At 46.9% G+C, this 27,577-nt stretch overlaps 2 protein-coding genes across 11 annotated transcripts in view; both read right to left on the bottom strand.

Moving 5' to 3' along the window:
• Positions 1–16,840, bottom strand: part of TXNDC11 (thioredoxin domain containing 11) — a 70,863-nt gene extending 54,023 nt beyond the window's left edge. The window contains exons 1-3 of one of the 3 annotated variants that reach the window (XM_021086600.1): positions 16,440–16,840; positions 8,046–8,262; positions 4,027–4,124 (exon numbers count right to left, since the gene is read on the bottom strand). In XM_021086600.1, coding sequence (XP_020942259.1) covers positions 4,027–4,124; positions 8,046–8,262; positions 16,440–16,684 — 560 coding nt within the window. In that variant the 5' untranslated portion in view covers positions 16,685–16,840. The remainder of the gene's footprint in view (positions 1–4,026; positions 4,125–8,045; positions 8,263–16,439) is intronic. The other 2 variants (XM_021086601.1, XM_021086602.1) reach the window with 2 other exon arrangements.
• ZC3H7A (zinc finger CCCH-type containing 7A) overlaps positions 20,553–27,577 on the bottom strand; it is a 40,317-nt gene continuing 33,292 nt past the window's right edge. For 3 of the 8 annotated variants that reach the window (XR_002342423.1, XM_021086593.1, XM_021086598.1), the window contains 4 exons: positions 27,241–27,349; positions 24,844–24,977; positions 22,925–23,088; positions 20,553–21,467 (listed from right to left, as the gene is read on the bottom strand). Coding sequence is in view for 7 of the 8 variants with exons in the window: in XM_021086593.1 (XP_020942252.1) it covers positions 21,278–21,467; positions 22,925–23,088; positions 24,844–24,977; positions 27,241–27,349 (597 nt within the window). In the remaining variant the exon portion in view is untranslated. The remainder of the gene's footprint in view (positions 21,468–22,924; positions 23,089–24,843; positions 24,978–27,240; positions 27,350–27,577) is intronic. The other 5 variants (XM_021086594.1, XM_021086597.1, XM_021086595.1 and 2 more) reach the window with 3 other exon arrangements.

Here is a 27,577-nt window from a genome sequence, read left to right as displayed (position 1 = left end):
TAACAAGTAGTTATAAAATATTCTGAAAGGCACTTACACAAAATGAACTCTAAACCTACTTAAAGCTTTACTACAAAAGAGAAAATTAGGGAGTTCCTGTTGTGGCTCAGTGGTTAACGAATCCGACTAGGAACCATGAGGTTGCGGGTTCGATCCCTGGCCTTGCTCAGTGGGTTAAGGATCCGGCGTTGCCGTGAGCTGTGGTGTAGGTCGCAGATGTGGCTCGGATCCTGCCTTGCTGTGGCTCTGGTGTAGGCCGGTGGCTACAGCTCCAATTTGACCCCTAGCCTGGGAACCTCCATATGCCGCAGGAGCGGCCCTAGAAATGGCAAAAAGCCAAAAAAAAAAAAAAAAAGAGAGAGAGAGAGAGAGAAAATTATGTGAAGGGATGAAGTCAGGGACCCGAACACAGGATCTTCCTTATTTTCCCTTTCGACTGTGCGTGGGGACGTGCAGGAGTTTGATTTAGCATTGCTCAGCAATACTTCCAACATTCAGTTACCCTCCTAAGCTAATCAGAAGCCTCACATTGCTTTCTTCAATCCTGCACAACAGAGACATTGCTCTAACACAAGTGGACGGTACGTGGCAGGGGCAGGGGAGAACGGTCAAATCCTGCAACTCCACAACCACTGTTCTCTCTAAACAGAAACGGACATTAAGCTTACTGTTAAGAGCAACACAACAGAGCACAGTAAAGGAGTTAGGTAAGTGCTGTGACCACAACACTATGACATACGGTTACAGAAATTAACACACGACACATACAATGTGATGAGATAAACACAATTCTTCAGTATGCACTGCAGAATACGATGCCAGACAGAGGACTATCAGCATGAAAAAAGTAAAAACGGCATTCTACACACACAGCTGGGAGAGTGGGTAAACAATTCTATCGATTCAAGACTTACTACAACTAAGCTGTTAACTAATTCAAGTTTAAAAATTACCACCATCACCAACCCCATCAACCAATTTTTAATTTAAAGGAAGAAATAAAAAAATCATCTGAGGAGTTCCCGTCATTGTGCAGAGGAAACAAATCTGACTAGGAACCATGAGGTTGCGGGTTCGATCCCTGGCCTTGCTCAGTGGGCTGAGGATCTGGCATTGCTGTGAGCTGTGGTGTAGGCTGCAGACATGGCTTGGACCTGGTGTTGCTGTGGCTGTGGCGTAGGGCCAGCAGCTACAGCTCGGATTAGACCCCTAGCCTGGGAACCTCCACATGCCGCAGGTGCAGCCCTAAAAAGACAAAAGACAAAAGACAAAAAAAAAAAAAAAAAAAAAATCTGATATCTTATTTTGTTCAGCAAAAAGGAGCTGATCTGGAAACCTCATCCACCCAAGCAAACAGGCTCTGCTGAGGTTCTCTGATGCGAGGTTACAAGGGTCTTTGGGACCTGATGAGACAATCTCAAGATGCAGGATGTGCAGCATGTTTTACCAACACACTCCAGCCATCGCCTTAGGACAAGCTAACTTAGGGCAGGTGAACTTTGCAGAGTGTTTTGAGAACTACTTCCTGCTTCTGGATCCTTATGAACCTCCTCTGTAACTGGTATCACATGAGCCAAAAAAACACAAAAACAAAAACAAAAAAATGGAATCTACTCACAAAACAGAAAAGTTTATTAATTTCTATAAGCAGCTACTACTAGTGAAGCCATTATACAAGCAGCAGCCACAACACACACAAACACAGCAGTCTGCCCAGTGATGAGCCGTAAGAGCCACATTTGCAAGCACGGTTAACCAAAAGAACCTCAAGATCACCTACTGGTCACAGAGAGTTTAGCTACAGGAACACGCTCATTCATGTGTGTATGCATAAAACACAGGGCTTGATAAATTTTTTTTGTTACTCGCTTTTTAGAGCCACACCTGCAGCATATGGAGGTTCCCAGGCTAGGGGTCGAATCAGAGCTGCCGCTGGGAGCCTACACCACAGCTACAGCAACTCGGGATCCAAGCCATGTGTACTACCTATACCTGCAGCTCACGGCAACGCTGGATCCATGAACAAGGCCAGGGATCGAACCCACATCCTCATGAATACTAGTCGGGTTCGTTACTGCTGAGCCACAACGGGAACTGAAAATTCTTAAAGAGAATATGAGCAGGCTACCTTTGGGGTATGTCTTGCCTGTTGTTGGTACCCTGGGAAGGGTAGCTGCTGAAGTATTACAGGGTCTAAACCTTAAGGGGCAAAGAGGAGGAGGCAAGCACTTCAAGGTAAGCACCAACCTCAAATGCCTCATCTCTAAAATGAGAGGGCTGGACTAGGTATTGCTCAAGTTCCTTTTGCATCCTTTCAATCTTTCTATAAAACTAAGAAAACAAATAGTATGAGACAATGTTGCAACCCATGTATCCCAAAATGACATCTGTACCCCAATTCAAGGAAACTCTTGTGACTTTATGACTTCATATCAAGTTAAGCCTAGCTCTGGGCAGCTGACTTGGTTACATATACTGGTAAGGCCTACACTCCCTGCCAGTCTTCTGTGCCCTGTTTCCTCTTCCCAAAGAAAAGAAACCCAGAGATCTCTCCAGGGCCAGCTCACCACCCATTACAGAGCACTGAGTTTTAGAACTTACAAGTGTAACACTTTATAGTTATCTTTGAATAAAAATTAAAAGGAGTTCCCGTCGTAGCACAGTGGTTAACGAATCTGACTAGGAACCATGAGGTTGTAGGTTTGATCCCTGGCCTTGCTCAGTGGGTTAAGGATCCGGCGTTGCCGTGAGCTGTGGTGTAGGTCGGAGCCCACGTTGCTGTGGCTCTGGTGTAGGCGGGTAGCAACAGTTCCGATTGGACCCCTAGCCATTGCTGTGGCTCTGGTGTAGGCGGATAGCAACAGTTCCGATTGGACCCCTATGCCTCGGGAGCAGCCCTAGAAAAGGCAAAAAGACTCAAAAAAATAATAATAATAATTAAAAGGAATCAGCAGAAAGTTACTCTGAGAAACTGTCCTTATACCCAGAGGAAAATGTGAGGGTGGGTGGAGATGGGGCAGGAAGACGTGGTTTTGCCCAAATACAAATTAATAGCTCCTGAGAATCAACACTCTGTGCAGCATAAACTGTATGAGAGAGATATGGGGGTGGGGTGGGAGGTGACATAAAATCCACACCTCGGAGTTTGGTGATGTTTCCTATGGATCCCCACTGAGTCAGGCCCAGGAATTTTAAAGGGAGGAAATAATGCCTGAAAAGTAAAGCTCTTAGGGATCAACTCTTCTTAACCCACTGAACAAGCAACAAGCTTCAAGCCCATCTCAAAGAACAGAGTCCAAAATTCCCATCTCCCGTCTCCAAAGCCCGTCAGGCCAGATTTGGGCCACGACTCCTCACCCACAGCAAGGCGCAGGCGGTGCTCCAAAACCAAACACCGGCACTCCTGCAGCAGGATGAGGACAGCCGCACCCAACGTGGTGGAAAGAGCACCGGCGTCCCCAAGGGACCTCAGGCCAGGTGAACACACCTGGGAACAATGTTTACGACAGTGCTCGGGGTGTGCAGAGCTCTGTGGATTTCAGAATGCTAGATCACAGGATGGCAGACTTGCAGGCATTTTCTTCCCAACTGAAAAGACGTTAAGATACCCTCTTGACTATGCTATGCTGCCAGGTAACGGGATAAGGACTTCTGTGTATTTTTATACCATAAAATGCTTTTAGAATAGCTGAAGTGGACAGCCACACAATGGAGTCACTGGTACTATTAAAAACAATGCTTTACATAATGACATGAAAAAATGTTCACAAAAGAAAGAAGAAGCAGTTTAGGTGACAGTCTTATTACATGATCCCATTTTTTAATTTAAAAAAAGGGGGGTGGATATGTAAAGTCAGAGGAGGATATTAAAACACACAGTGATTACAAACGGCTGATAAATTCAAAGATGTGCTTGTCTGTATTTTCTCAATTTTCTACAGTGGATACTTTTTAACAGAAAAAAAAAAATCATGACGAAACTGACAATCTTACTTGAAATTAGAAACACGACTTAAAAGTTCTTACCTCCGATGATACAGATATATCACAGGAAAATAAAAGAAGTGTTTCTGTTTTCTGCATTTCCCCTGGTTCCACCAACAGTTAATGGCCACAAACAACACCTGCAAGCCAAAGAAGGTTTCACATGACTATAAATACCAACTGAAAAATTGCCAAGACTTAAAAGATAAAATTTATAGAAATGGAACTATGCCTCTCTGAAACAGAAAGTATGAAAAAAATTGTTTTGAGCGTTCACAGAAGGTCACCATTTACCACGACGATGATAAAGAAAGACTCTGAATATTTTGGAGTTTGGCCCAAGAGGAAAATCATCTGCTTTGAGTTCTAAAGTGAATGAATACCACCAAACTCTTCCTAAGCATGAGAACACCAAAACAGAAGCATACGTCTTTGCCCATCGAACTGAGCATCTGAGAATGAAAAACTCTTATCTACAGATGAAACAGCACAAATCTCAAAGGACCATTTTTAATGACTATATTAAAAACTCAAAAAGATAATAGATGACTAAAGTTATGCTCTAAAATGTACTATTAGAATGTGTATGTGTGTGTATATGTATATATATATGTATAACTGGGCTACTTTGCTGTATAGTAGAAATTGGCACAATGCTGTAAATCAACCATAATTTAAAAAATACCAAAAAAGTACTACTAGATAGCAAAAATATGGATTAAATATACATTTATAGGTAGATGCTGAAATATTTAAGGGGAAGTGTTCCAATGTCTGCAATTTATTTTGAAAGGTGCCCAAAATAAGATAAATAGTTAGATTGCAGCAGAGTTTCTCAATTTTGGCACTCCTGACATTTGGGGCTTGAACTGTTACAGAGTCTTTGTTGTTCTTGTTTATTTTCATGGTGGGGGGGGGGCTGTCCCACATGCCTGATGCAGGGATGCAATGTGCAGGATCCCTGGCCTCTGCACATTAGAAGTCAGTAGCATCCACCTCTCAAGAAGGATACCAAAAACATCCCCAGACAGCACCAAAGGGCCCGGGAGACTAAACTGCCTCTAGGTGAGAACCACTGACTACAGGGAGTGTAAGATGAATAAGTACATGGAAAACAAGCATGATAAAAGTTAATAGAATTTAAGTGGCAGGTTTATGTAAAATTCCTTCACCTCTGTATATGTTTAAAATTTGCTATGATAAAATACTGAAGGGAGTTCCTGTTGTGACTCAGTGGTAACAAACCCAACTAGTATCCATGAGGATGCTGGTTCGATTTCTGGCCTCCCTCAGTGGGTTAAGGATCTGATGTTGCCATGACCTGTGGTGCAGGTTGAAGATGTAGCTCAGATCTGGTGTTGCTGTGGCTGTGGTGTAGGCTGGCAGCTACAGCTCCGATTTGACCCCCTAGCCTGGGAACCTCCATATGCCACGGGATCGGCCCAAGAAATGGCCAAAAGACAAACAAACAAACAAAAAAAACTTAGTGGAAACTCTCAAGAGCTCCTTTTTTTAATTTTTTTTTTTTTTTTTTTTTTTTTTTTTTAATGGCTGCACCTGTGGCATATGGAAGTTCCCTGGCCAAAGGCTGAATCCGAGCCACAGCTATGACCTACACTGCAGTTGCAGCAATGCCGGATCCTTTAAGCCACTGTGCCGGGCCAGGTACGGAACCCTCGTGGACCGGAGCCGCTACAGTTGGATTCTTAACCCACTGTGCCATAGCAGGAACTCCCCAAGAGCTCCTTTTATGGTCTATTTAAGAGAAGAGAGCAAGAGTATCTTTACTAAAGTTTACTCAAAAATAGAGCACAATCTATCATGTTTGCTAATTTTAGTTATTTTTGCCTGTTTCCAAAAACAAACCCACTCCTTTTCCCTACTGAGAACAAGAACAATAAGCTCTCAATTTAGAAGGAGCTGGGGAAAATGTTTGAAAAAAGCAGGGCCCATCAGTTGCGGATGGCACTGTAACCTCTTCCAACTGTCCTGTGACCTTTCACAAACTGCTTCGCCCTCTGAGCCCAAGGCCCAGCTTCGGGAGAACAGGACTACCTGCAGCAACTTGCAGCCCATCCCCCGGCACACTGTCCAGACAACCACCCTGAAGGACTCCTGTGCTTGAGGTAAGGAAACAAGTAACTGACACTTTGTCTAAAATACAAGGGATTCTCCCCTTGTTCCCCTCATGTTCTCTACTTCAGAAAACCTGGGGAATGATTTTCATGGCAGTTCCTTTCACGCTTGCCTCCCGCCTGCAAGCATAGGCTTGGTTACTAACAGCCCTTTTTAAGGGAGTTGGGGGTCGGGGGTAAAGGAAAGACAGGGTCAGAAGCTGGGACACAAAAGTACAACCCCCTTGATAACAATGTTATAATGGAGAGCTCTATTTAAACAGGAGGGTACCACATTCAAGGATATATTGAAAAGGCTTTGCTGTTCTTAAAAGAAAAAAGGCTTTGCTGGCATTCCCTGATGGCCTAGGAGTTAAGGATCCAGCATTGTTGCCACTATGCCTCTGGGTTGATCCCTGGCCTGGGAACTTATGAATGCAGCGGGCATGGCCAAATAAATAAATAAGTTTTGCTACCAGTGGGCAGGAAGCCTAGCCACCATTTATAACACTGTGTCTAAGAAAAAAACCACTTGGGAGTTCCAAAGGAAATTCCGGAACTCATCTGCCCTGGCAAGTTCCCTCAGATCAGGGGTTCTCAGCAGCCTCCTAGAAGCCTGAGATGCTTTTTTGCCAGCTGCAAGGAGAGGGGAAGCCATAGGACACGTGGTGAGCAGGGGCCGTGATGCTCAGAGCTGCTCTGCACAGGGAGCAGTCAACCCCATCATGCTGAGGGCTTTTCAATGTCCTGCCAAACACTGACGCTGGGGAGACCTGTCTGTTATCATTCAAGGTCAGAACCTAACTCCATTTAATATGTGAATCCAAAAGGCATGGCTTTTATGTTCACTGAATTTTTTTCTTTATTTTTTTACAGCCGCACCTGAGGCATATGGAGGTTCCCAGGATAGGGGTCGAATCAGAGCTATAGCTGCCGGCCTACACCACAGCCACAGCTCACGGCCATGCCTGATCTTTAACCCACTGAGCGAGGCCAGGGATCGAACTCGTATCCTCATGGACACCGGTTGGGTTCGTTATCGCTGAGCCACAACGGGAACTCCTGGCAACTTGTATTTAATTGAGGGCAGAAAGCTTTGTTTGATTTGCTTCAGAATTTCACCAAGAGCTGTTCATCATTTAGAAAAATCAGATCACTGAGAGCAATCCCCCCCACGGCTCCTGAGCTGCCGCGACAACATACCTTTGCGGGCTTGCATTTGTGACTGTCCCATTCACAGCACACCTATATAAAGGTACAGGGACATAACTGGCCCAAGCACTTACATACTGAAGCACATATGATTTAATTAGGTACCACTTTTGTTTTTCCTCCATCTCTCTGTTATGATTAGTGCATTAGATTGGCTATTTTGAAACTGTATGTACAGGGAAGCTTTATCATCTATGAATTTCCTTTGAGGATAGAAAAACGGACATCAAAAAATACTTGAGTTATAAAGGACAACTGGGATCCACTGGAGTGAAAAACCACTGCCAGACAGAAGGCCCATCTATATATTTAACTGCCTTAGATCCCTCTTATCTAGCATAGAGGTGGATTCATTAAACACCCCTTCAGCATAGTTCTAGTCCAGGTATTTAAGAGGTCTGTGACACTGCAGTCGTGACACATAAATTACTCTTACGTAAAATAACTCAGCAGCAATTATCAAATATATACTCAAGAAGGATTTTCAGTTTTCCCACCTCCGTCAAACAGCAGGGCAACCCAAGATGAGCACTGGCCCGCATCACCTCTCTGCCTCTCACCAACCATGACCACCTCGATCTCAAGGCCTGTTTCCTGGCTTTACAGTTTACCAAGTCAGTCTCCTGGCCCTTGCCCTGGCCACATCAGCCATCAGGGTATGGTGCCTGGATAAGGACAAGCAGCCCTGCCCATGGACGACAGTCATTTGACTCATCAGCTGAATGTTGGCATTACCTGGTCTGAAAGCTGCCTCGCTGCTTGTTCAATTTCGGCCCTGGCGGCGATGGACTGTCCGCACCACGGCGCGTAGAAAAACAGCAGCACCACCTCCGAGTCCCTGCGGACATGCTCTGCGTAGTCCAGCTGCCCCTGGAAGAGGTCAAGAACCGGAGACCTCGAGGAGAAAAAGCTGACAGGCGGCTTTGCTGGTATTATCACATCTTTTGCTCGACTAAAAAAAGAGCAAACACAAACACGATTGCTTAGTTTATCTTCCTTTCACACCAGCTTTGTGTGGAAGGAGAATGAAACTTCGGTCTTCTTTGGAATAATGTTGTTACTATGAACACCATGCTGTGGTGTTGCCCCAACAGTGTCCTGGAGTAGAAAAGTCATCATCTGTGCTAGGTGAAGGCAACATGTGCTGAGAGAACCGCAAGGCATGAGTAACACGTTAAAAACCGTGTTAAGAACAACTCTCTACACTGTAGGAGTCCGCTGATATAAAATGTCCCCAAATGGCACACGTACAAAGACAGAAACCAGATGAGTGTTCACTTAGGGCAGAAGTGGGAATGGACAGTGATTGTAAATGATTACATTTCTTTTCAGAATGATGGAAAATGTTTCTAAAATAAAATTGTAGCTCTGGTTGTAAAACTGTAAATATACTAAGAACCAATGAATTAAACATTAAAAAAGTCAATTTTATGGTCTATGCAAAAACAAAACAAAACAAAACAATTCTCTAACACTGTCTGCCCAGGTGTGGGCTGGGAGGCAGTGGAGAGCAGGAGAGAAGGGTGTCTTTGAATAATCCAGATTCGTGCCTTCCCCACTCAAAAGACTCCAACCTCGTCTCTGCAGCCTTACTCTCCACAGGAGCCCCTCCTCCTCTCCAGGGCTTCAGAGACATCAGTGAGCTCACTCAGCATTAAGGGGTGGGGAGGTCCCACTGCAGCACAGTGGGTTAAGAATCTGACTTCAGGAGTTCCCGTCATGGCTCAGTGGAAACAAATCTGATTAGTATCCATGAGGACACAGGTTCAATCCCTGGCCTCGCTCAGTGGGTTAAGGATCCAGCGTAGCTGTGAGCTGCGGCATAGCTCGCAGACTCAGCTTGGATCTGGTGGTGTTGTGGCTGTGGCACAGGCCAGGGGCTATAGCTCAGATTTGACCCCTAGCCTGGGAACCTCCATATGCCACAGGTGTGGCCCTAAAAAAAAAGAATCTGACTGCAGCTGCTCGGGTCGCTTCAGAGGTGCAGGTTTGATATGTGGACCGGCACAGTGGGTTAAAGGATCAGGTGTTGCCTCAGGTGCAGCTCAGATTCCTGGCCCAAACATCCATAGCCGCAGGTGAGGCCATTAAAAAAAAAAAAGAATTAAGGAGCGGGGGACATATGTGGCACCAGGAAGCACAGGAAATAATTACAGTCAACTCACATTAAGGTTATTAGCTGGAGTTGGCCTGTACTTCTCTAGGGCAACTCAGGCAAAAGTAATAATGAAATAATCATGTAGATTTCTCCAGCTCTATCAAAGATGAGTAACATAGCAACACCCTGTTTTAACTGGAAAACACGCTTCCTAAGTATGTGCTTGAGGTTCCCAGGAGGAGAAAGAAGACTAAACAAGCAGTCAGAAGTCACAGGGCTGCCATTACTCCCCCATCAAGACAAAAAGGTCTCGGCTGAGGCTGCATCCTAGCAAGGTAAAGGGTCTTAATAAATACCTTGAGCTGTCCACCTATCTGCATTCACATGGTCTAAAACCATGTCAGCAGCTCAGCTAAGAAACCAATAAGGAAATAAAAACAGAACCCTAAAAAGTATTCAATCAACCCAAAAGAAAACAGACAAGGACCAAGAAAGGAACAAAAATGAGAAAGAATGGAAAATAAATAGCCAGAAGATAGATGTAAACCCAACCATAACAATAATTACACTAAATATAAAAAGACCTGGAGTTCCCTGGTGGCTCAGGGGGTTAAGGATGCAGTGTTATTACTGCTGTGGTATGGGTTCAATCCCTGGCCCAGGAATTTCTGCATGCAGCAAACGCCAACAACAACAAAAAGACTGGACTTTCTGTTGTGGCTCAGTGGATTTAGAATCCAACTAGTATCCACGAGGACGCGGGTTCAATCCCTGGCCTCACTCAGTGAGTTAAGGATCTGGAGTTGCCATGAGCCATCGTGTAGGTCACAGACTTGGCTTGGACGTCACATTGCTGTGGCTGCGGCAAAGACCAGCAGCTGCAGCTCCGATTCAACCCCTAGCCTGGGAACTTCATAGGCGGTGGGTGTGGCCCCTAAAAAGCAAAAAAAAAACACAAAAAACAAAAACAAGACTAAACCACCTAATTAAGAGGAAGAGATTGCCAGGCTGGATAATGAAGCAAAACCCAACCATATGTTATCTAAAACAGACACATTTTAAAAGTAAAGACAGGATGAAAGCATAAAGATGAGAAAAGATAAACCACATGTCATGGGAGGGTGCAGCCAAAAAAAAAAAAAAAAAGCTAAGCATAAAAAAGTAGAGTAACTCATTAGATGAAAGGATAAATAAGCTAGTGTATTCTTACAATTAAATGTTACTCAGCAATTAAAAAAAAAAAAGAACTGATACATACTATAACTGGATGAGTTTCAAAATAATCATACTGTGGAGTTCCCGCTGTGGCACAGTGGAAATGACTCCAACCAGGAACCATGAGGACTTGGGTTTGATCCCTGGCCCCACTCGGTGGGTTAAGGATCCAGCGTTGCCGTCAGCTGTGATGTAGGTCGAAGCCGCAGCTCTGATTCGACCCCTAGCCTGGGAACCTCCATATGCCGCAGGTGCGGCCCTGAAAAGACAAAAATAATAATAATAATAATTATATTGAAAGAAGCCAGACACTAAATAATACATATAATATGAACACATTTATATGAAATTCCAGAACAGGCAAAACTAACCTATACTACAACAAATCACATCCGTGGTTGTCCATCGTTGGGAATGGGGTGGGAAGGCGAACTGCAGAGGGGTACTGAGGAAATTTTCTGGGGACAAGGAAACGTCCTATATCTTGATTGAGAGGATGGAGGTCGTCACCTTTGCCAAAAATCACTGACCTATATACGTAAAATGTGTGAACATTACTGAATGCCAATTATACTATAAAGAAGCTGATGAGGGAAAAGCCTGGCTGATATGTCACCTCCTCAGTGAGGACTCCTCCGATGACGCCACCTGCAGCAGGCAGACCTCGAACTTCTCTCGCTCAGCTTCCTGTTAGTCGCCTTCACAGCCCTCACCATAATCTGTAATTACTTATTTTACCAGTTTATTATCTGTCGACTCTACCAGATCATTAACTCCTTGAGGCCAGGGACCTTGGATCTCTTTTTCACTGTGAAATCCCCACTGTTTGGCAGTTCCTGGGAGTCTCGAGTTCAAAAATTTGTGTAATGAAAAACCTACCCTACTCCCCCCATCTGAACATATGTGAAAGCCAATTAAACACAGACGTACACTATTAAGAACAAGCTGAGAAGAACCAGAATGTTGGAGTTCCTGTGGCACGGTGGGTAACGAATCCGGCTAGGAACCATGAGGCTGCAGGTTGGATCCCTGGCCTTGCTCAGTGGGTTAAGGATCTGGCATTGCCATGAGCTGCAGTGTAGGTCGCAGACGCGGCTTGGATCCCAAGTTGCTGTGGCTCTGGTGTAGGCCGGTGGCTACAGCTCCGATTGGACCCCTAGCCTGGGAACCTCCATATGCCGAAAGAACGGCCCTAGAAAAGGCAAAAAAGAGACAGAAAAAAAAAGAGATTGTGAGAAGACCCGTCTGCCTTACTAGGGATGATCCTAAGGACCAGCTACTTGGGTTCTATCTTTGTATGTGTCCAAATGAACTTGATAATCTGGTTTCTCAGCACACAGAGAAGTAGCAGGAAGGAATGTGCTGTCAGCTCTGAGATATGAAGGAGACATCAGATATTCAGAACCAAAAAAAAAAAGGAATCATACAAATACCCAAGATCTAAGCTGCTCTAAGAGTCTTGGGTCTTTCAGTGTGAAGAAGAGTCCATACGCTTCTCTACTTCTAGAAGCTGTCAGGTTCCTGAATTAAGACAGTTTTAAATATACTTCCCCATTTTAATCAGAAATTATTAACATCATAAAATAATGCTGTTAAAAGTTGGAGCAGGAGTTCCCTGGTGGCTCGCAGGTTAAGGATCCAGTGTTATCACTGCTGTGGTTCGATACCTGGCCCAGGAACTTCTGTATGTCATGGGAATGGGGGAAAAAAAAGTGTAGCAAATCTCTTATTTATTCACTCAAATGAACATTTTAACCCTGCAATCAGGGAGCTTTGTCTAGAAAAAATATCATCATAAGGTGAAAAACTCAGTAGCTTACACAATAATTCCAAAAAAAAAAAAAAAAAATGGCACTGAGCAAATGTCAGCGTGGGTCAGGCATGCTCTGGAGGCACTGAGGCCATAGGAGCCAGCGTGTGCTCTCAAGAGGCTTTACTTTCTCAGAGAGGAAGACAGGCAAACAACCAAACCTATAAACAAACAAAACTACACAAAAGGATCACGCCCTGTGGAGAACTTAACAAGGTGATGTGACAGGGACCTGGAAGCTCCTGGATGGGTGGGGTCCAGGGGTTATTGTTTAAGCTGAGAGCTGAGTGACAAGAAGGCAGGTGTGCAGAGGGAAGGGAGGCCCTGACAGATTTTCAGCAGGTGCAAAATGCTGCTCTTTGGAGATCTTACTTTTCTACTATTCAAATGTTGTGTTAAGAGTTAAAGATTGCAGGAGTTCCCATCGTGGCGCAGTGGTTAATGAATCCGACTAGGAACCATGAGGTTGCGGGTTCGATCCCTGCCCTTGCTCAGTGGGTTAAGGATCCGGTGTTGCAGTGAGCTGTGGTGTAGGTTGCAGACATGGCTCGGATGCTGAGTTGTTGTGGCTCTGGCGTAGGCTGGTGGCTACAGCTCCAATTCAACCCCTAGCCTGGGAACCTCCATATGCTGTGGGAGCGGCCCAAGAAATGGCAAAAAGACAAAAAAAAAAAAAAAAAAAGCAAAGAGTTAAAGATTGCAATCAGAGGGAAAATGTAGGTCTGTGAGGAGTTCCCTTGGAAACGAATCCGACTAGGAACCATGAGGTTGTGGCCTGGCCTCACTCAGTGGGTTAAGGATCCTTCGTTGCCATGAGCTATGGTGTAGGTCACAGATGCAACTTTGATCCAGCATTGCTGTGGCTGTGGTGTAGGCTGCCAGCAACAGCTCCAATTAGACCACTAGCCTGGGAACCTCCATATGCTGTGGGCATGGCCCTAAAAAGACCAAAAAAAAAAAAATGTAGGTCTGTGAGAGCCAGAGGCTAACTATCAACTTAGGACTCTTGCTCTGCCCATTCAGAGCAGCTCCTCAAGTAAAACGAGCCAGATAAGCAAAAAGCAAACATTAACCAGGGAAGAGAAACACAGGCCTCAGCTCTGTAAGAAACATTCGCAAGTTTCCATTTAACTCCTAAATTTGCTATCATTTTTGAAAAAAATATACCTAGATCAAAGATTTCCTGTAGCTTTGAAGTGTGAGTCTCAGGTACCAAAAAAATCAAGCGTCAGCTGCAAACAAGGAAAGCCTAATTTTTCCTTTTTTTTTTGCCATGCCCATGGCATGCCAAGTTCCCGACAGGGACAGAACCCAAGCCACAGCAGCTACCTGAACCATGCAGTGTCAACAACAGATCCTTATCCAGCTGTGCCACAAGGGGACTCCTGCAACTCCCAATTTTTGTACCAGAATCATACTCTCCAAATCCTTCCTTTTGTCTTGAGCTACAAAATGACATAGAGCAAAACGAACACATACACACACAAAGATAGATACACACATGCATGCAATTTTTTCCCCTCCTAATCAGGATGAAAGGAAAGTGAGGATCATGGAGATTCAATGCATAGAAAAGCCAGGAGGACAGAGATTGAGAGCCCAGAAATGCAAAATTATTCATCAGATTTCAACTCCAAATCAACCTTTTCTTAACCGGATCTGATGTGAACTCAGCTAAGATACTAAAGAGGGCTGCCACTTATTTTAGGCCTGAAACTATTAATAAAAATTTAATTTAAAAGAATTCTACTCTCCTTGAAGCCTCTGTCCTCATTAACGCAAAGATCTTAGAAGTAAAATAGGGAGAGTCAAGAATGTTAGACTCAGTTGCAGAGAAATAAAATAGTACCGTGACACCATTCAAAGGAGACTCTAAAAAAAAAAAAAAAAATCAATCTGAATCTATTAAAAGATTGCCAAATTTGGAGTTCCCTTCGTGGTTGAGCGGTTAACAAACCTGACTAGGATCCATGAGGACTCAAGTTCTATCCCAGGGCCTCCCTCAGTGGGTTAAGGATCTGGCATTGCCATGAGCTGTGGTGCGGGTCGCAGACGCGGCTCGGATCCCGTGTTGCTGTGGTGTAGGCCAGTGGCTATAGGTCCGATCAGACCCCTAGCCTGGGAACCTCCATATGCTGAGGGTTCAGCGCTAAAAAGAAAAAAAAAAAAAAGATTGTCAGATTTGCCAGCGGCACAGAAAGGATCTGGACAGACGAGCACCCTCATCACTGAATCACTCTCCTTGCCTGAAGCAGGTGGGAAACTTGCTTAGTCGGCTCTAGTAACTGGATTTACACTGAAATCTCAAAGGATTTTCATTATCTATCAAGTCGCAGTTCCCTCAGAACAAACCTTATTACCCTACTGATTCAAGTAAGCTCCCAACCCTTTGAAGGACGAAACCTCACTTCCTAATTTGAACCCAAATCCCCCCCTTGCAATATTCTACCTTGAAAAATACTTGGTCTAATTTCCTTGGGCAGGACATGATAAAGAACAAGGCGAAGAGTCTAGTTCCTGGCAAGAAAGGAGTCAAATTTCAGCGCAGCCGCTTAGCAGGTGGATGTGATTTGGGGCTCACTTTGCAAAAGAACCAAAGTTCCCCTCCTTCCTGAATAAGGAGCATCCAGACTTTGCTGGGGATTGAGATGTTAAGTGATCCACACTAGGCGCCCAGATTATGTGTTCAATGAAGAAATGCATTCATGTAATCTGTAGTTCCCAAACAGGTGATTCCATTTCCCAGGGGACATCCGGTATTGCCTGGAGACATTGTGGGCTGTCACATCTGGGGTGGGGGTGGGTGCTGGTAGTAGGTACAGAACTGGCATCTAGTAGGTAGAAGCCAGGGATGCTGCTAAACATCCCACAGTGTACCCGACAGCCCCCCCACAACAAAGAACTATCTGACCCAAGGTAAGAAACCCAGCTGGTAGTACAGCACCTGGCATGTGGCGAATGCTCAGTGACAATTACTCTAATTTGTTCCCTTTCCACTAAAATCCCCAAGCCTCTGACATCTCTTTGACAACACGGGCCACATACTATGCTTTAACAGACTCAGTAAAAATGTTCCAAGTTGAAATCTTCCTCTTGGCTAATATGCCATAGATTTATAAATTGGAGTCCCAGGAGATACACTGTGGACTGAAGAGTCCAAAAGCACTCCTGAAATTTAAAGTAAATTTTCTATTTGTGTACTTTCCCAAAGAGTGACAGATTAACTTTCTTTTTTCCTGCTCATGACGGCTCCAGCCTTCTCAGGCCTTCCTACCAGCGCCAGGAAAAGAGCGGTCTTCTCCAGCCTCAGGACCTTTGCACCTGCTGTTCCTCAATCTCCCCCATGCTGGCTCCCTTTCCCTTCTTGGGTGAGTTTCCTAGGTAGCTCCTTTAGGAAGGCCTTTCTGCTCCACCCTCATGGCTTCCATTCCCTGCACAGCACTTGGTGAAGTCCTTTAGAATTATATCGTTTATTTGTCTACTGCCTGTACCACCCCCAGGAATGGAGATCAGGGACTTTTACCGTCATTGTTCACCTGAATGAGCGCTCCGCACATGGCAGGTGCGGATAAATAATCGTTAGACCGATGAGTGCATGAATTCTCAACGTCCGGGACGCTAAAGGGTGTCTGTGCCTACCAAAGGGAGATAAAACTGACAACGAAAGAGGGTCCTAGAGCCAGGGCAGGAGTGACAGGTGCACCCCCAAGAAACCCCAACAGGTGACAAGCAGCTCAGAGCCTGGCCCACCTTCCTCGGTACTAAAATGGGGCGCCAGGCAGCAGCCCCACACCTCGCCAAAGCGCTGGCTGCCCGTGGAGAAGGGAAAGCGGCGGGCATGACCGCATGCTTCAGGAAGGTCAAGTCCATTCCTCCAGGCAAAGTCAGGCTCTACTTCCCCGGAGGCCGCTACGATCCACGACCCTGAGGCCCCAAGGCGGCCACGCGCCGCAGGACAGGCCGAGGGGGCGCCGGGCCGGGGACCGGGGGTTGTGAGCCGCCTCACCTGCAGGTAAACTTGAGAGCGAGGAGTAGCGCGCAGCCGAGTGCCACGGCCCCGCAGAGCAGCTCGGGCCGCCGGCGCGCCATGAGGGAGGCGCCGTGCAGCCCGCGACGGAGCCTGCCCTCCGAGGACGAAGCCGGGGCCGGGCTGAGGAAGCCGGAGCCCGCGGGGCCGCCGCCACCGCCACCCTCGTCCGCGGCGTCGTCGCTGCTGCTGCTGCCGCTGCCGCGGCCTCCGCATTCCGACATTACATGCTCCCCGTCGCCGGCTTTATACCGTCGCCACCAATGCAGCCTCGGGCCGGAGGACCCGGCCCGGCCCGTCGCTCCCCAATCCCGCAGCCCGCAGCGCCAGCTAACCCTGAACCTCCACGTCAGCCCCGTTGCCGCGGCGCTGCCCGCCCCAGCGCAGGCGGCTCCGCCCCCGGCCGCGGAGTCTGCGCGGCCATCACCCAAGCCCCGCCCCCGAAGAGCCACGCCCCTCGCTCACGGAGTCTGCGCCGATACCCTCCCACCCTCCCCCGCGGGCACCGTCGCCGACGTAAGCTCGTCCCATAGGCCCCGCCCCCGTCCCTGGAGTCTGCGAGGGCGCTCGGGTGCCGTGTGCTCAGGCCCTTTTTACCCCCGCCCCTCCCCCCCCAGCCCCGGGCCACTGAGTCTGAGCCTAGCCTCGGGGCTGCTCCCACGCCAGGTCCAACCCTAATAAAAGCAGCCCAGCGCTCCCAGGGTCACCCGTTCGGCCCTGTGATTTTTAAGAGCCCTGATGGTGACAGCAGGCGTGCTTGCTGGTGTCACTACAGGCCCCAGAGGACGGAGGTGCCATTTATTCTCCCCGCTTAACGGAAGGAAAACGCGTTCAGGATGGAGAAGTGCCCTGGGATCCAGGAGTGAGGCTGGAGAGGTCGTGACCTCGGTTTACACATCTGTGAAATGGGTGATATCAGAACCGCCCGCACAGAGCTGCCTTGAGGGTTAAGTGAATTGATGGAAACTGCCAGGCCTATAGTGCGTGCTCAATAAATCTCAGTGCCTGTTGTCTCCCAGTGTCCATTTCCTGCACCAGAGAAGTGCCCTGCACCTGAGCACCATCTCCCCACACCACAGCTCTGGGAGCAGAGGCTCTGGGCACCTACTCACTTGACAGCTGGGAAAACCAAGGCTTGAAAGAGCCACTTGGCTGTGGCCACAAAGCTAGTAGGCCAGGAATTCAGACCCAACGGCAATTTGGTTAACAAACCCCTTCAGCGACCCACTGCCGTCCACAAATCCTCTAACTCTAAAAGCTCCTCTCTAAATAAGTTTTGTGGAGTTCCCATTGTGGCCCAGCAGAAAGGAACCTAACTAGTATCCTTGAGGATGTGGGTTCGATCCCTGGCCTTGCTCAGTGGGTTAAGGATCCAGCGTTGACATGAGCTGTGGTGTAGGTCACAGAGGCAGCTCGGATCCCACGTTACTGTGGCTATAGTGTAGGCTGGTGGCTATAGCTCCAATTCCACCCCTATGCTGGAATTCCATATGCTGCACCTGCAGCCCTAAAAAGCAAATAAATGTTTTTGATTAAAAATGACAAGTCGGGGAAGGATGAATTAATTGTGATTTGAGAGTGACAGGAAGGGATTGCTTCCCTGAGTGAGACAGGTGTACCTGGAGCTAAGAGAATGTCCATAATTACCCAATTGCTGGGGCCACAGAGCTAGACTTCACTTCTGCTGTCAACAACTGCAAAACTGGCAAATAAAACTCAGATGGAACTAAGGCAATAAGAAGCAAAACAAAAAACCCCAAAACCCAGAAATTGAGATGGTGCAGCCAGCCATATGACCCCGATGCAAGGTTTCCAAGGGTGTAAAAGGCACTTTTTTTTTTTTTTTTTTTTTTCCTTTTTCTGGCCACTTGAGGCATATGGAGTTCCCTGGCCAGGGATCAGATCCACACCTTAGTGGCAACCTAAGCCACAGCTACAGCACCACCGATCCTTAGCACCTGTCAGGTTCCACTGCTCCACAGCAGGAACTACAAAATGCGCTTTTTGGGGGAGGGGGACCCCACACCCACAGCATGTGGAAGTTCCCAGGCTAGGGGTTGAATCGGAGCTGTAGCCTCTGGCCTACACCACAGCCACAGCAACATCTGCAATCTACGCACAGATAACAGCAACACTGGATCCTTAGCCCACTGAGTGAACACAGGGATCGAAAAACCTTCGTCCTCATGGATGCTACTCAGATTCGTTTCTGCTGAGCCCTGACGGGAACTCCCAAAATGGCCCACAGCATTCAGGGTGTTAACCACGGAGACCCAACATGGCAGTAGCTCACACTTGCCTGCCATTTTGCTATTTGGTTTCTGTATAGCTCACGTCATTTTTTTACTTCCTTCTTTTGTATTAAGTAAGTATTTTCTAAAAGGCTGTTGATTCCGTTCATGATTTAAAACTTTTTTTTTTTTTTTTTTTTGGCCATGCCCGCAGCATGCCTAAGTTCCCAGGCTAGGGATCCAACCCAAGCTGGTTATAGCTAGAGCCACAGCAGTGACAATTCAGGGTCTGTACCCCACTGAGCCAGGAGGGGACTCAATAAAATCTTTTTTTGAGTTTATATTCTTAGTGGCTGCTCTAGGGATACAATATACATTGTTTCCAAATCTACTTCAGATTTATAGTAACTTAATTCTAGCAAGATATAGAAACTGTTCCAATATAGCTCCTTTTTTAACACTATGATTACTTTTTATAAGCTACTACAAACCCAACAACACAGTGTTATATTATTGTTTTATTTATTTATTGTGTTTTTAGGGCTGCACCCGAGGCGTACGGAAGTTTCCAGGCTCGGGGTCCAATCGGAGCTGCAGCTGCTTGCATAAGCCACAGCCACGTGGGATCCGAGCCTCATCTGCGACCCACACCACAGCTCACGGCAATGCCGAGCCCTGTTATTTTATATACATTTCTAGTTCTCTTGACTTCTTTGTATTGATTTGAGTTACATGGTATGGTATTTACAAAAACGCTCCAAAGTCACTGCACATGGCTAGAACAGAACCCACCCTCCACGTCCACAGGACACCTGTTGTTTGCACAGGCCTTTATAAGGTTCAGAGTGCTTTTGCTGCCTCTGCGTTATCTCATGAGACCCACAATATCTTATGGCAATGCAGGGTGGGGTCTTTCAGGCCAGGAAACCTCCCTGGATTAACAAAAGGACGGTTCCTTTACTCTTCCTGGACAACTGGCTGCTGCTCAGGCACCAGACACTCTCCTGAAACAATGATAAATTCATTTCAGAATACATGAGATCATCTGGGTCAGGTGGCACTGCTCTTCAAGGCCAGGTTGGCTGTTCCTTGTCCACACTGACCAATTTTATGGCCACTTTTTCTACAATGACCAAGGTGGTGGCTTTTGAGTAGGGGCTGGGGGAACGATTAGATCTTTTTCTCTGAGATATTAATTCTTTCTTAGAACCACAGAGAAATAATGCTTGTTAATTTTAATCTAAGGGGAGGGGGAAAAATCAGAGCTCTTCCTGTTTTTTATGAATAATCATTTCCCCCCACCCAACATTTTAAAATTCTTTTTAACTGTTTCATTACTATTGTTTCTAAGCCAAATCTGGTTTGGGTGTTTGTTTTGGTGGTTGTTTTTGTTGTTTTGGCTGCAACCATGGCATATGTAAATTCTCAAGCCCCAGGGACTGAATCCAAGCAGTAGCTATGACCTTTATCACATCTGCAGCAACATCGGAACTCCAGATCTGTTTATTTTTTAGAGTTACTATGGTAAATTAGAAAGCAATGATACCCACCTGTTTCAAATATTTATTCTACTTAAACCCTTCACTGGTTTCCTTAAATCTGAGTCTCTGGTTTGGTATTTTGTGTTTCTTACACAAGAAAACCCATATTTAACATTCCGTAGTGTCAACTACAATTTTTTAAAATTGTAGTTGGTTTACAGTGTTGTATTAGTGTCAGGTGCACAGCATGATTTGGTTGTTCTGCAGATTGTATTTTCCATTACAATTTATTACAAGATACTAGGTATAATTTCCCTGTGCTACCGAGTACCTGATATTAACAACTCTTTGTGGGGCAAGAACCACGTGAAAAAATGAAAGACATCTATATATAAAATCTTTATTACAGGCAATATTGGTCCATACACGACACAATACCAACAGTACAAGTTTAATCGTTCAAAATCATTATTTAAACAGCAAAAGACCAAGAAATAAAATTTGAGTCAACCTGATTATTTTTCAAAATATTCTCAATACGCATCATCGGTTCCCTTATTATAGTGAAACATACAAATACAGAAAAATACCCCATTTAACATATACTAGTGTTAAATGGTTATTTGGCTTAAAATCTGAGTTAAGAAAATCCTTTTTAGCAACCTACGTACAGATTAAGTAGCAAACTTTATTATATTAGACAAATTTCCTTCGGCTTAAAACATGTGAAGCATTTCATCCGCCACGTGTTCTGATCCCAGCACAGTGTTTCTCTCTCACCATCACGGATCTGTCTTGAAGGACCAACTCGAGGAGTTGCCCTCAACATCACCGTATCCTCCTCCCCAACACAATTCATCCAAAAGTCTGTTCAAGAGATGGCAACCGGTAGCGGTCACTTGGCCATCTGATGCCACAGGTGCCGTGAGAGCCTGGCCAGACCCATCAGACAGCCCGTTTTCCTATCTACTGTGGGTTGCTGCTCAGGAGGGAAGAGAAACGCCAATAGAAGCAGAAAATCTGCAGCTCCTCTGCCACGTGCCGTAGAACCTGCAATTTCTCTGGTCAATGCTCTGATTAGGTAACATACATAAAAGCCAGCATGTTAGTTTAAATCTTTAAACAAAAAACTATATTTTCCAAAGTCATTATCATTGGGGGCAATTAAGTGATCTTTTCGGGCTTTGTTGAGCTTCATCTTAAGGGCATCTCTTCTTTCTTCCCATTCTTGAAGTTCAGCGTTGCCGTGTGCGAACTTACAGCTGCTTCCTTCCGTGCAGGTGCCATTTATATACCTGTCAGGACAAGTCAGCTTAGTAAGCATCCGCAAGTTGTTTCTAAAAATCGTTAAAGGAGTTCCCGCTGTAGCCCAGTGGGTTAAGAATCTGACGGCGGTGGCTCGGGTAGCTGAGAGAGGGCAGGTTCATTCCCTAGCCCAGCACAGCGGGTTAAAGGATCTGGCATTTCTGTCGCTTCAGCTCGGGTTCAGTCCCTGGCCTGGGAACTTCCATACGCCACGGGCGTAGCCATAAAAAATAATAAAAAATTTAAAAACTGAAAAAAAAACATTAAAATGTGCCCTTCACTACCTTTATGATTTGCATGAAACTTTTAATTCAAAAATTTTAATCCTAGGAAGATCTAGCACCTTGACATCTACAACAGAGAAATTAGTACTTTAAACTGTTTAGGAGTTCCCGTCGTGACACATCGGAAATGAATCCAACTAGGAACCATGAGGCTGCAGGTTCGATCCCTGGCCTTGCTCAGTGGATTAAGGATGCGGCGTTGCCATGAGCTGTAGTGTACGTTGCAGACGCAGCTCAGATCTGGCACTGCTGTGGCTGTGATGTAGGCCGGCAGCAACAGCTATGATCCGACCCCTAGCCTGGGAACCTCCTTATGCCACAGGTTCAGCCCTAAAAAAAAAAAGATACAAAGGAATTGTCTGTGTGAGAGTCTGGCAGAAAAAGACAAAAGACAAAAAAATAAAAATAAATTGTTTAAATGCACTATTTAATGGAAAGTATTGATCGCTGGGGAAAAAAGACCACACTCCTTCCTGATGCAGTAGAAAGAAGTCAGAAATGGCAGCAAGAGGAGTTCCCTGGCGGACCTGAGTGTTAAGGACATGGCATTGTCACTCTGTGCCTCAAGTTATACCCCTGGCCCAGGAGCTTCTGCATAACATGGGCACAGCCACAAAAAAAAAAAAAAAAAAAAAAGTGTCAGGAAGTAAAGAAAGTCTTCAATAGTTCTTCGTATTACATGGATCTAAATTTGGAAATCACATATAAACAGGTAATAACAAAATGAGGGGCAATTCAAAATTATCTAGTTTCTCACTGAACAGTTTTCTAAGTAAACTTAAAGGAGTGATAGCCATATTTTCCTTTGACCTGAGAAAGTGCCAGGTGTACAGGTGAACTAGAATTCAAAGGCGGTTTCAAAGCTGATCGGCCCCACCACGGGAAAGGTTGTGGCAAAGGGGCAGAGATAGCGGGGAATCTCGAATGAACTCGAATGAGAACTCAAGTCATCGTAAGACGTCTCACGCCCGTCTGGGCAGACTGGCGAACCTTTTCACGTCACGGGGAAGAGTCGGGGAATGTTCAAGGAGCAACTAACACTTTCAGCCCAAATCCAAGCATCCCGGATCCGAAGACGTTATCACCCAGGTGCTCTGCCTACCGACACTATGACCGTGCAATCCACGCGAGATCATCACAGGAGAGTAAAAAGGCCTGCGTACCTATCACAAATACTAAAATATCCTGTTGGGAAGCGGTGCTGCCAGCAGTACTGGTCACTTTCGGTGTAGAAAACCTTCTCCTTGTGCTTCTCAGAGGAGATGTGGCCCTGCCACTGCTTCTCGCTGTTACAGTTCTTCCTGCACATCCAGCAGTGGAAGTCCACCTAAACGGCACAGAGACACGCAGCCGTCAGCAGGTACTGTCTGCGTCCCCCGTCCCCCGACGGCTCACATCTGTTCAGGGAGCCAGGGCGCCTAGAAGCGACTCCTCCTGAGACCCAGGCTCTAATCTCAGCGAGCCCCGTGCTGTGGAAGGGGAAGCTGGGCGAGAACACACAAGTCAGAGAGATGGTCCCGACAGTGGGAGGCAGGCCAGCTCCCCGGCATCAGAGAGCAGGGGCAACGGGCTGGGCCGGGGGTGCAGGCAGGCTCTGGCAAGGAGGGGACAGACGGTGTGCAAACAGGGCTGACCCTGCTCTGGAAACCCAAGCAGCACTTCAGAAAAAGCAGTGAGAGGAGTTCCCGTTGTTGCACAGTGGTTAATGAATCTGACTAGGAACCATGAGGTTGCGGGGTTTGATCCCTGGCCTTGCTCAGTGGGTTAAGGATCCGGCGCTGCCGTGAGCTGTGGTGTAGGTTGCAGACACAGCTCGGATCCTGCGTTGCTGTGGCTGTGGTGTAGGCTGGTGGCTACAGCTCCAATTAGACCCCTAGGCTGGGAACCTCCATATGCCACATGAAGCGGCCCTAGAAAAGCAAAAAAGAAAAGAAAAAAAAAGAAAAAGCAGTGAGGGCATCAGTGCTGAGCCTTGGCACAAAGAGCAGAGTTCACAGGGCGTGCTGTGGGCAGAGACAGTAGGCGAGGCCAGGTCATGTACCCGACCTGGACCTGAATGGCTTACTAGGGAGGGGCCACAAAAACAAAACAGGAAACAAGCAGCAGAATAACACATATGCCTGTGTCGGTTTAAAAAACATGCCAGGCAGAGTGAGAGATTAGGAAGGAAGAGTCAAAGGCGTGTAAAGCTGGCTTGGAAACACACACACTGGCTCTGGTTCCTCTGGCAAGGGGGACAACCGGGGTTCCAACTTCTACCTGTGAGATTTACTTTACAGAAGCAAATACAATCAACTGTTAACATAGGTTCACTTGGGATGGTGGGCTCAAGACTGCCATTAGATGAGCCCCTTCACTTTTTTTGAAAAATTTAACAGAAAGCCAAAACAGGAGTTTCCCCTTGTGGCTCAGCAGGTTAAGAACCTGACTAGCATCCTTGAGGATGTGTGTTCCATCCCTTTGCTCAGTGGGTTAAGAATCCAGCGTTGCCATCAACTGTGGTGTAGGCCGTGGTGTAGGCCGGCAGCTGCAGCTCGGATTTAACCCCTAGCCTGGGAACTTCCATATGCTGCAGGTGTGGCAAGAAAGGAAGACAAAGATAGGAAGGGTGGAAAGAAGGAAGGAGGGAGGGAGGAAGGAAGGAAGGAGGGAGGAAGTCGAAACAGGAAAAGATCACAGATGGCTCCATGCCTAGAACCCTGAGGCTGAGGCCACTGCAAGAGAGTGAGTGGAAACAAGAGGACTTGCGGGCGGAGGGCACGTTTCCTAAGCCCCAGGACAGACGTGCAGGCTTGGGACACTTCCCGACGCCACCACAACCGCCCCCAGGAGCCGCTGAGTAAGCTGCCCAGGACACGGGCTCCGAAGGAGAGGAAGCAGGACTCAGACTCGCAATTCTGGCTCCAGAGTCGAGAAAGGATCTGGGAGAGGAGTCTGTGGGGCTGAGAGACTTACACTCACAGCAGTGCCCAGCGTGTAAGAAGCTGCCAGGCTAGGAGCGAGGGTGCCAGGCTGTGGGGAAGGTGGGAGAGGACAGAAAGGCCTGGAAGCACAGGTGAGGCACCCCAGCCACGGTACTTACGGTGACTTCCGCGTAATCCGTAGGCATGTGAATCTGCTTCCCGTTGTCTTTGTTGGACTGACTGGCTACGTCGTCGCTTTTTTCATTTTTTTGGCTCTTTAGCCAGAGTTCATAAAACTGCTCCATATCTTGTACTAAAGAAAAATGAATTCCCTTCAGCAGCAAATATTTAAATACACCATTGAAATACTGCAAAAACTTTTTTTTTTGCACTCTTTTCCCTTTTTTTGCACTCTATCAGTCGACATAATTTTCAAAAGAAACTCAAAAGGGCTGAGCGGAAGCTGATCGCGTGAGATGCGGGGCGGATGGTCCACTTCTAAGCAGTGGGGAAGCTCTCGGGGGTAAGAACCAAGTTCGGGGCTGTCAGGGCACAAGCATTAGTTTTCAAGTTTAATTCCTCCCTGTATCTGCAAGACACTTCGAGGTGTTGAAAATTCAGAAGCCAGAAGTTCCCGCTGTGGCTCAGTGGTAATGAACCCAACTAGGATCCATGAGGACACGGTTTCGATCCCTGGCCTCGCTCAGTGGGTTGAGGATCCGGCGTTGCTGTGGCTGTGGTGGAGGCCAGCAGCTGTAGCTCCAATGCGACCCTTAGCCTGGGAACTTCCACATGCTCCAGGTCCGGCCCTAAAAAGAAAAAAAACAAAAACAAATCAGAAGGCACTTTAAGGGCACTGCTGGAAAGGAAGGTCTCTGGGGGTGGGGGCTTCACACCACCCCATGTCACACACTATCACTGCCTTAACTACAGAGGCTGCTCACATGGCTCAGGGGACCTGAAGTTGACCCTATCCTGTTTACTGAGAAAAATGAGAAACATGCTACTGCTGGGGCTGAGACTCTGACCCTGAGGGGCATCCATCAGTCCAGCCGCAGACTCCGAGGACCGACACACAGGGGTGCAATTTCTTATACCACGGCTGCGACCAGGTCCTGGGTAGGGGCGGCATCTTCCTATGGTTAGAACAAGTGTATTTGGCTTTCCGGTCAAGTTTCTCAGCCTCACAACTGTCACCGTCCTGGGCTGGTTAACTGTGCGCGGCTGGAGGCCATCCTGTGCCCTGGAGGATGGCGAACAACATCCCTGGACTCTACCCACGAGAGGCTGGTTGCACAGCCTCACAAGTCCTGACAATAAAAATGTGCAGGAGTTCCCCAGTGGCCTAGCAGTTAAGGATCTGGCATGGTCACTGCTGTGGCGCAGGTTTGATCCCTGGCCCCGGAACTTCTGCATGCTGCAAATGCAGCCAAAGTGGTTCCGGCATTGCCAGGCATCACCAAGGGGAGAAGGCTGTGTGCACCAAAAGTTCATCCCCAGCTGAGAAAGAAAACCATCTGTCCATGAGGCTCTGGCCGAAACTCCGCTTTCCTGTCAGCACAGGTGTTTCTAACAACGTACCATCAGACTAAGGTTTTAGAGAGAAACTAGAAAATTCTTCCTTCAGACAAGTGATAGCAGGAATCACTGCAGGAGCCCTGATATGCAAGGACCTCTTCAGAATGTCCCCACTCCAAGCCAGCCAGCCAGGAGTCCCGTCCACACAAAGTACTGAATTTTTACATGGCTGAAGGGACATGCCTAAATCCAGCTGGTTCTTGCAATCCAGAGAGCACGGATCTTCAGTAGTTTTCCCATCAGTTTACTTAGGAATTTAAACAATGACGGAGTTCCCGTTGTGGCTCAGGAGGTTAAGAACACAGCACGGTGTCGGGGAGGACACAGGTTCGATCCCTGGCCTCACTCATAGGGTAAGGATCCAGTGTTACCGTGAGCTGTGGTGTGGGTCAGAGACGGGGCTCAGGTCCTGCATTGCTGTGGCTGGGGCGTAGGCCGGCAGCTGCAGCTCTGACTTGACCCCTAGCCTGAGAATTTCCACACGCCACAGGTGTGGCCGTTAAAAAAAAAAGAAGAATGACGAACAATGACATTTGTAGAAAAACCTTTTCTCATCAAAAGTGAAAGGATGTCTGAGGCTCTAACAATAAACCTCAAGTCTGACTGAGATAAAGAGTCTCTCCTTGGGCCTCTTCTCCAATAAGGGCTCCCTGAAGACACCTCCAATTCTAAGCTGATTACTCCCGGGCTGACTCGGCACGGGAGCAGATGCTCTGATTTAAGCGGTCGTGAAGGCCTGAGCGTGCCCAGGCCGTGGACTCAGGCACACGCCCAAGACATCACAGGGCGCTGCCTGACGCGCTCGCAGCTAAGCCTGGCCTGAGCACCCAGGATCAGGAGTCCGATTCTGCCTCCCTGACAAGACGGTGTAACTGCTGGGAAGGCGAGCTGCTTTCTGGGCGCGCGGGCGGGAAGGGGGCATGTTTACAGAGAGGAGAGAAACCCGCAGGGGAGCCGGATGGGCCCGATGTCCAGGCCACGGTTAATCATCAACTTACTCCCGTTCTCCTTCATGTATGTCCACACGTCTCGCTCCTCGGGACTGTGAGCGAAGGAACAGTTCCCAACATACTGACATTTTTTTCCAGAGGCAATATGATTGCACAGCTGTATAGAAAAAGAAATAGCATCTGCTTTAAGATAGAGCACGCTTCATAGAACCGCCTAATTTTTATATTTCAGCAAAATAAATATTATCATCCACACTAATGCTCAGTAATACAATTTTTCAACGAGATTAACTTGGCTCTATTCAAATCGACTCTAAGCCCCAAAGACATGAGATGCTACTCAGCCTTCTGCCTCAAAATTTTTCAAAAGAACATTTCCGAAAGA

This window comes from Sus scrofa, chromosome 3 (assembly GCF_000003025.6).
Source record: "Sus scrofa isolate TJ Tabasco breed Duroc chromosome 3, Sscrofa11.1, whole genome shotgun sequence".
NCBI lineage: Eukaryota > Metazoa > Chordata > Mammalia > Artiodactyla > Suidae > Sus > Sus scrofa.
This window is presented reverse-complemented; position numbering and strand designations above follow the sequence as displayed.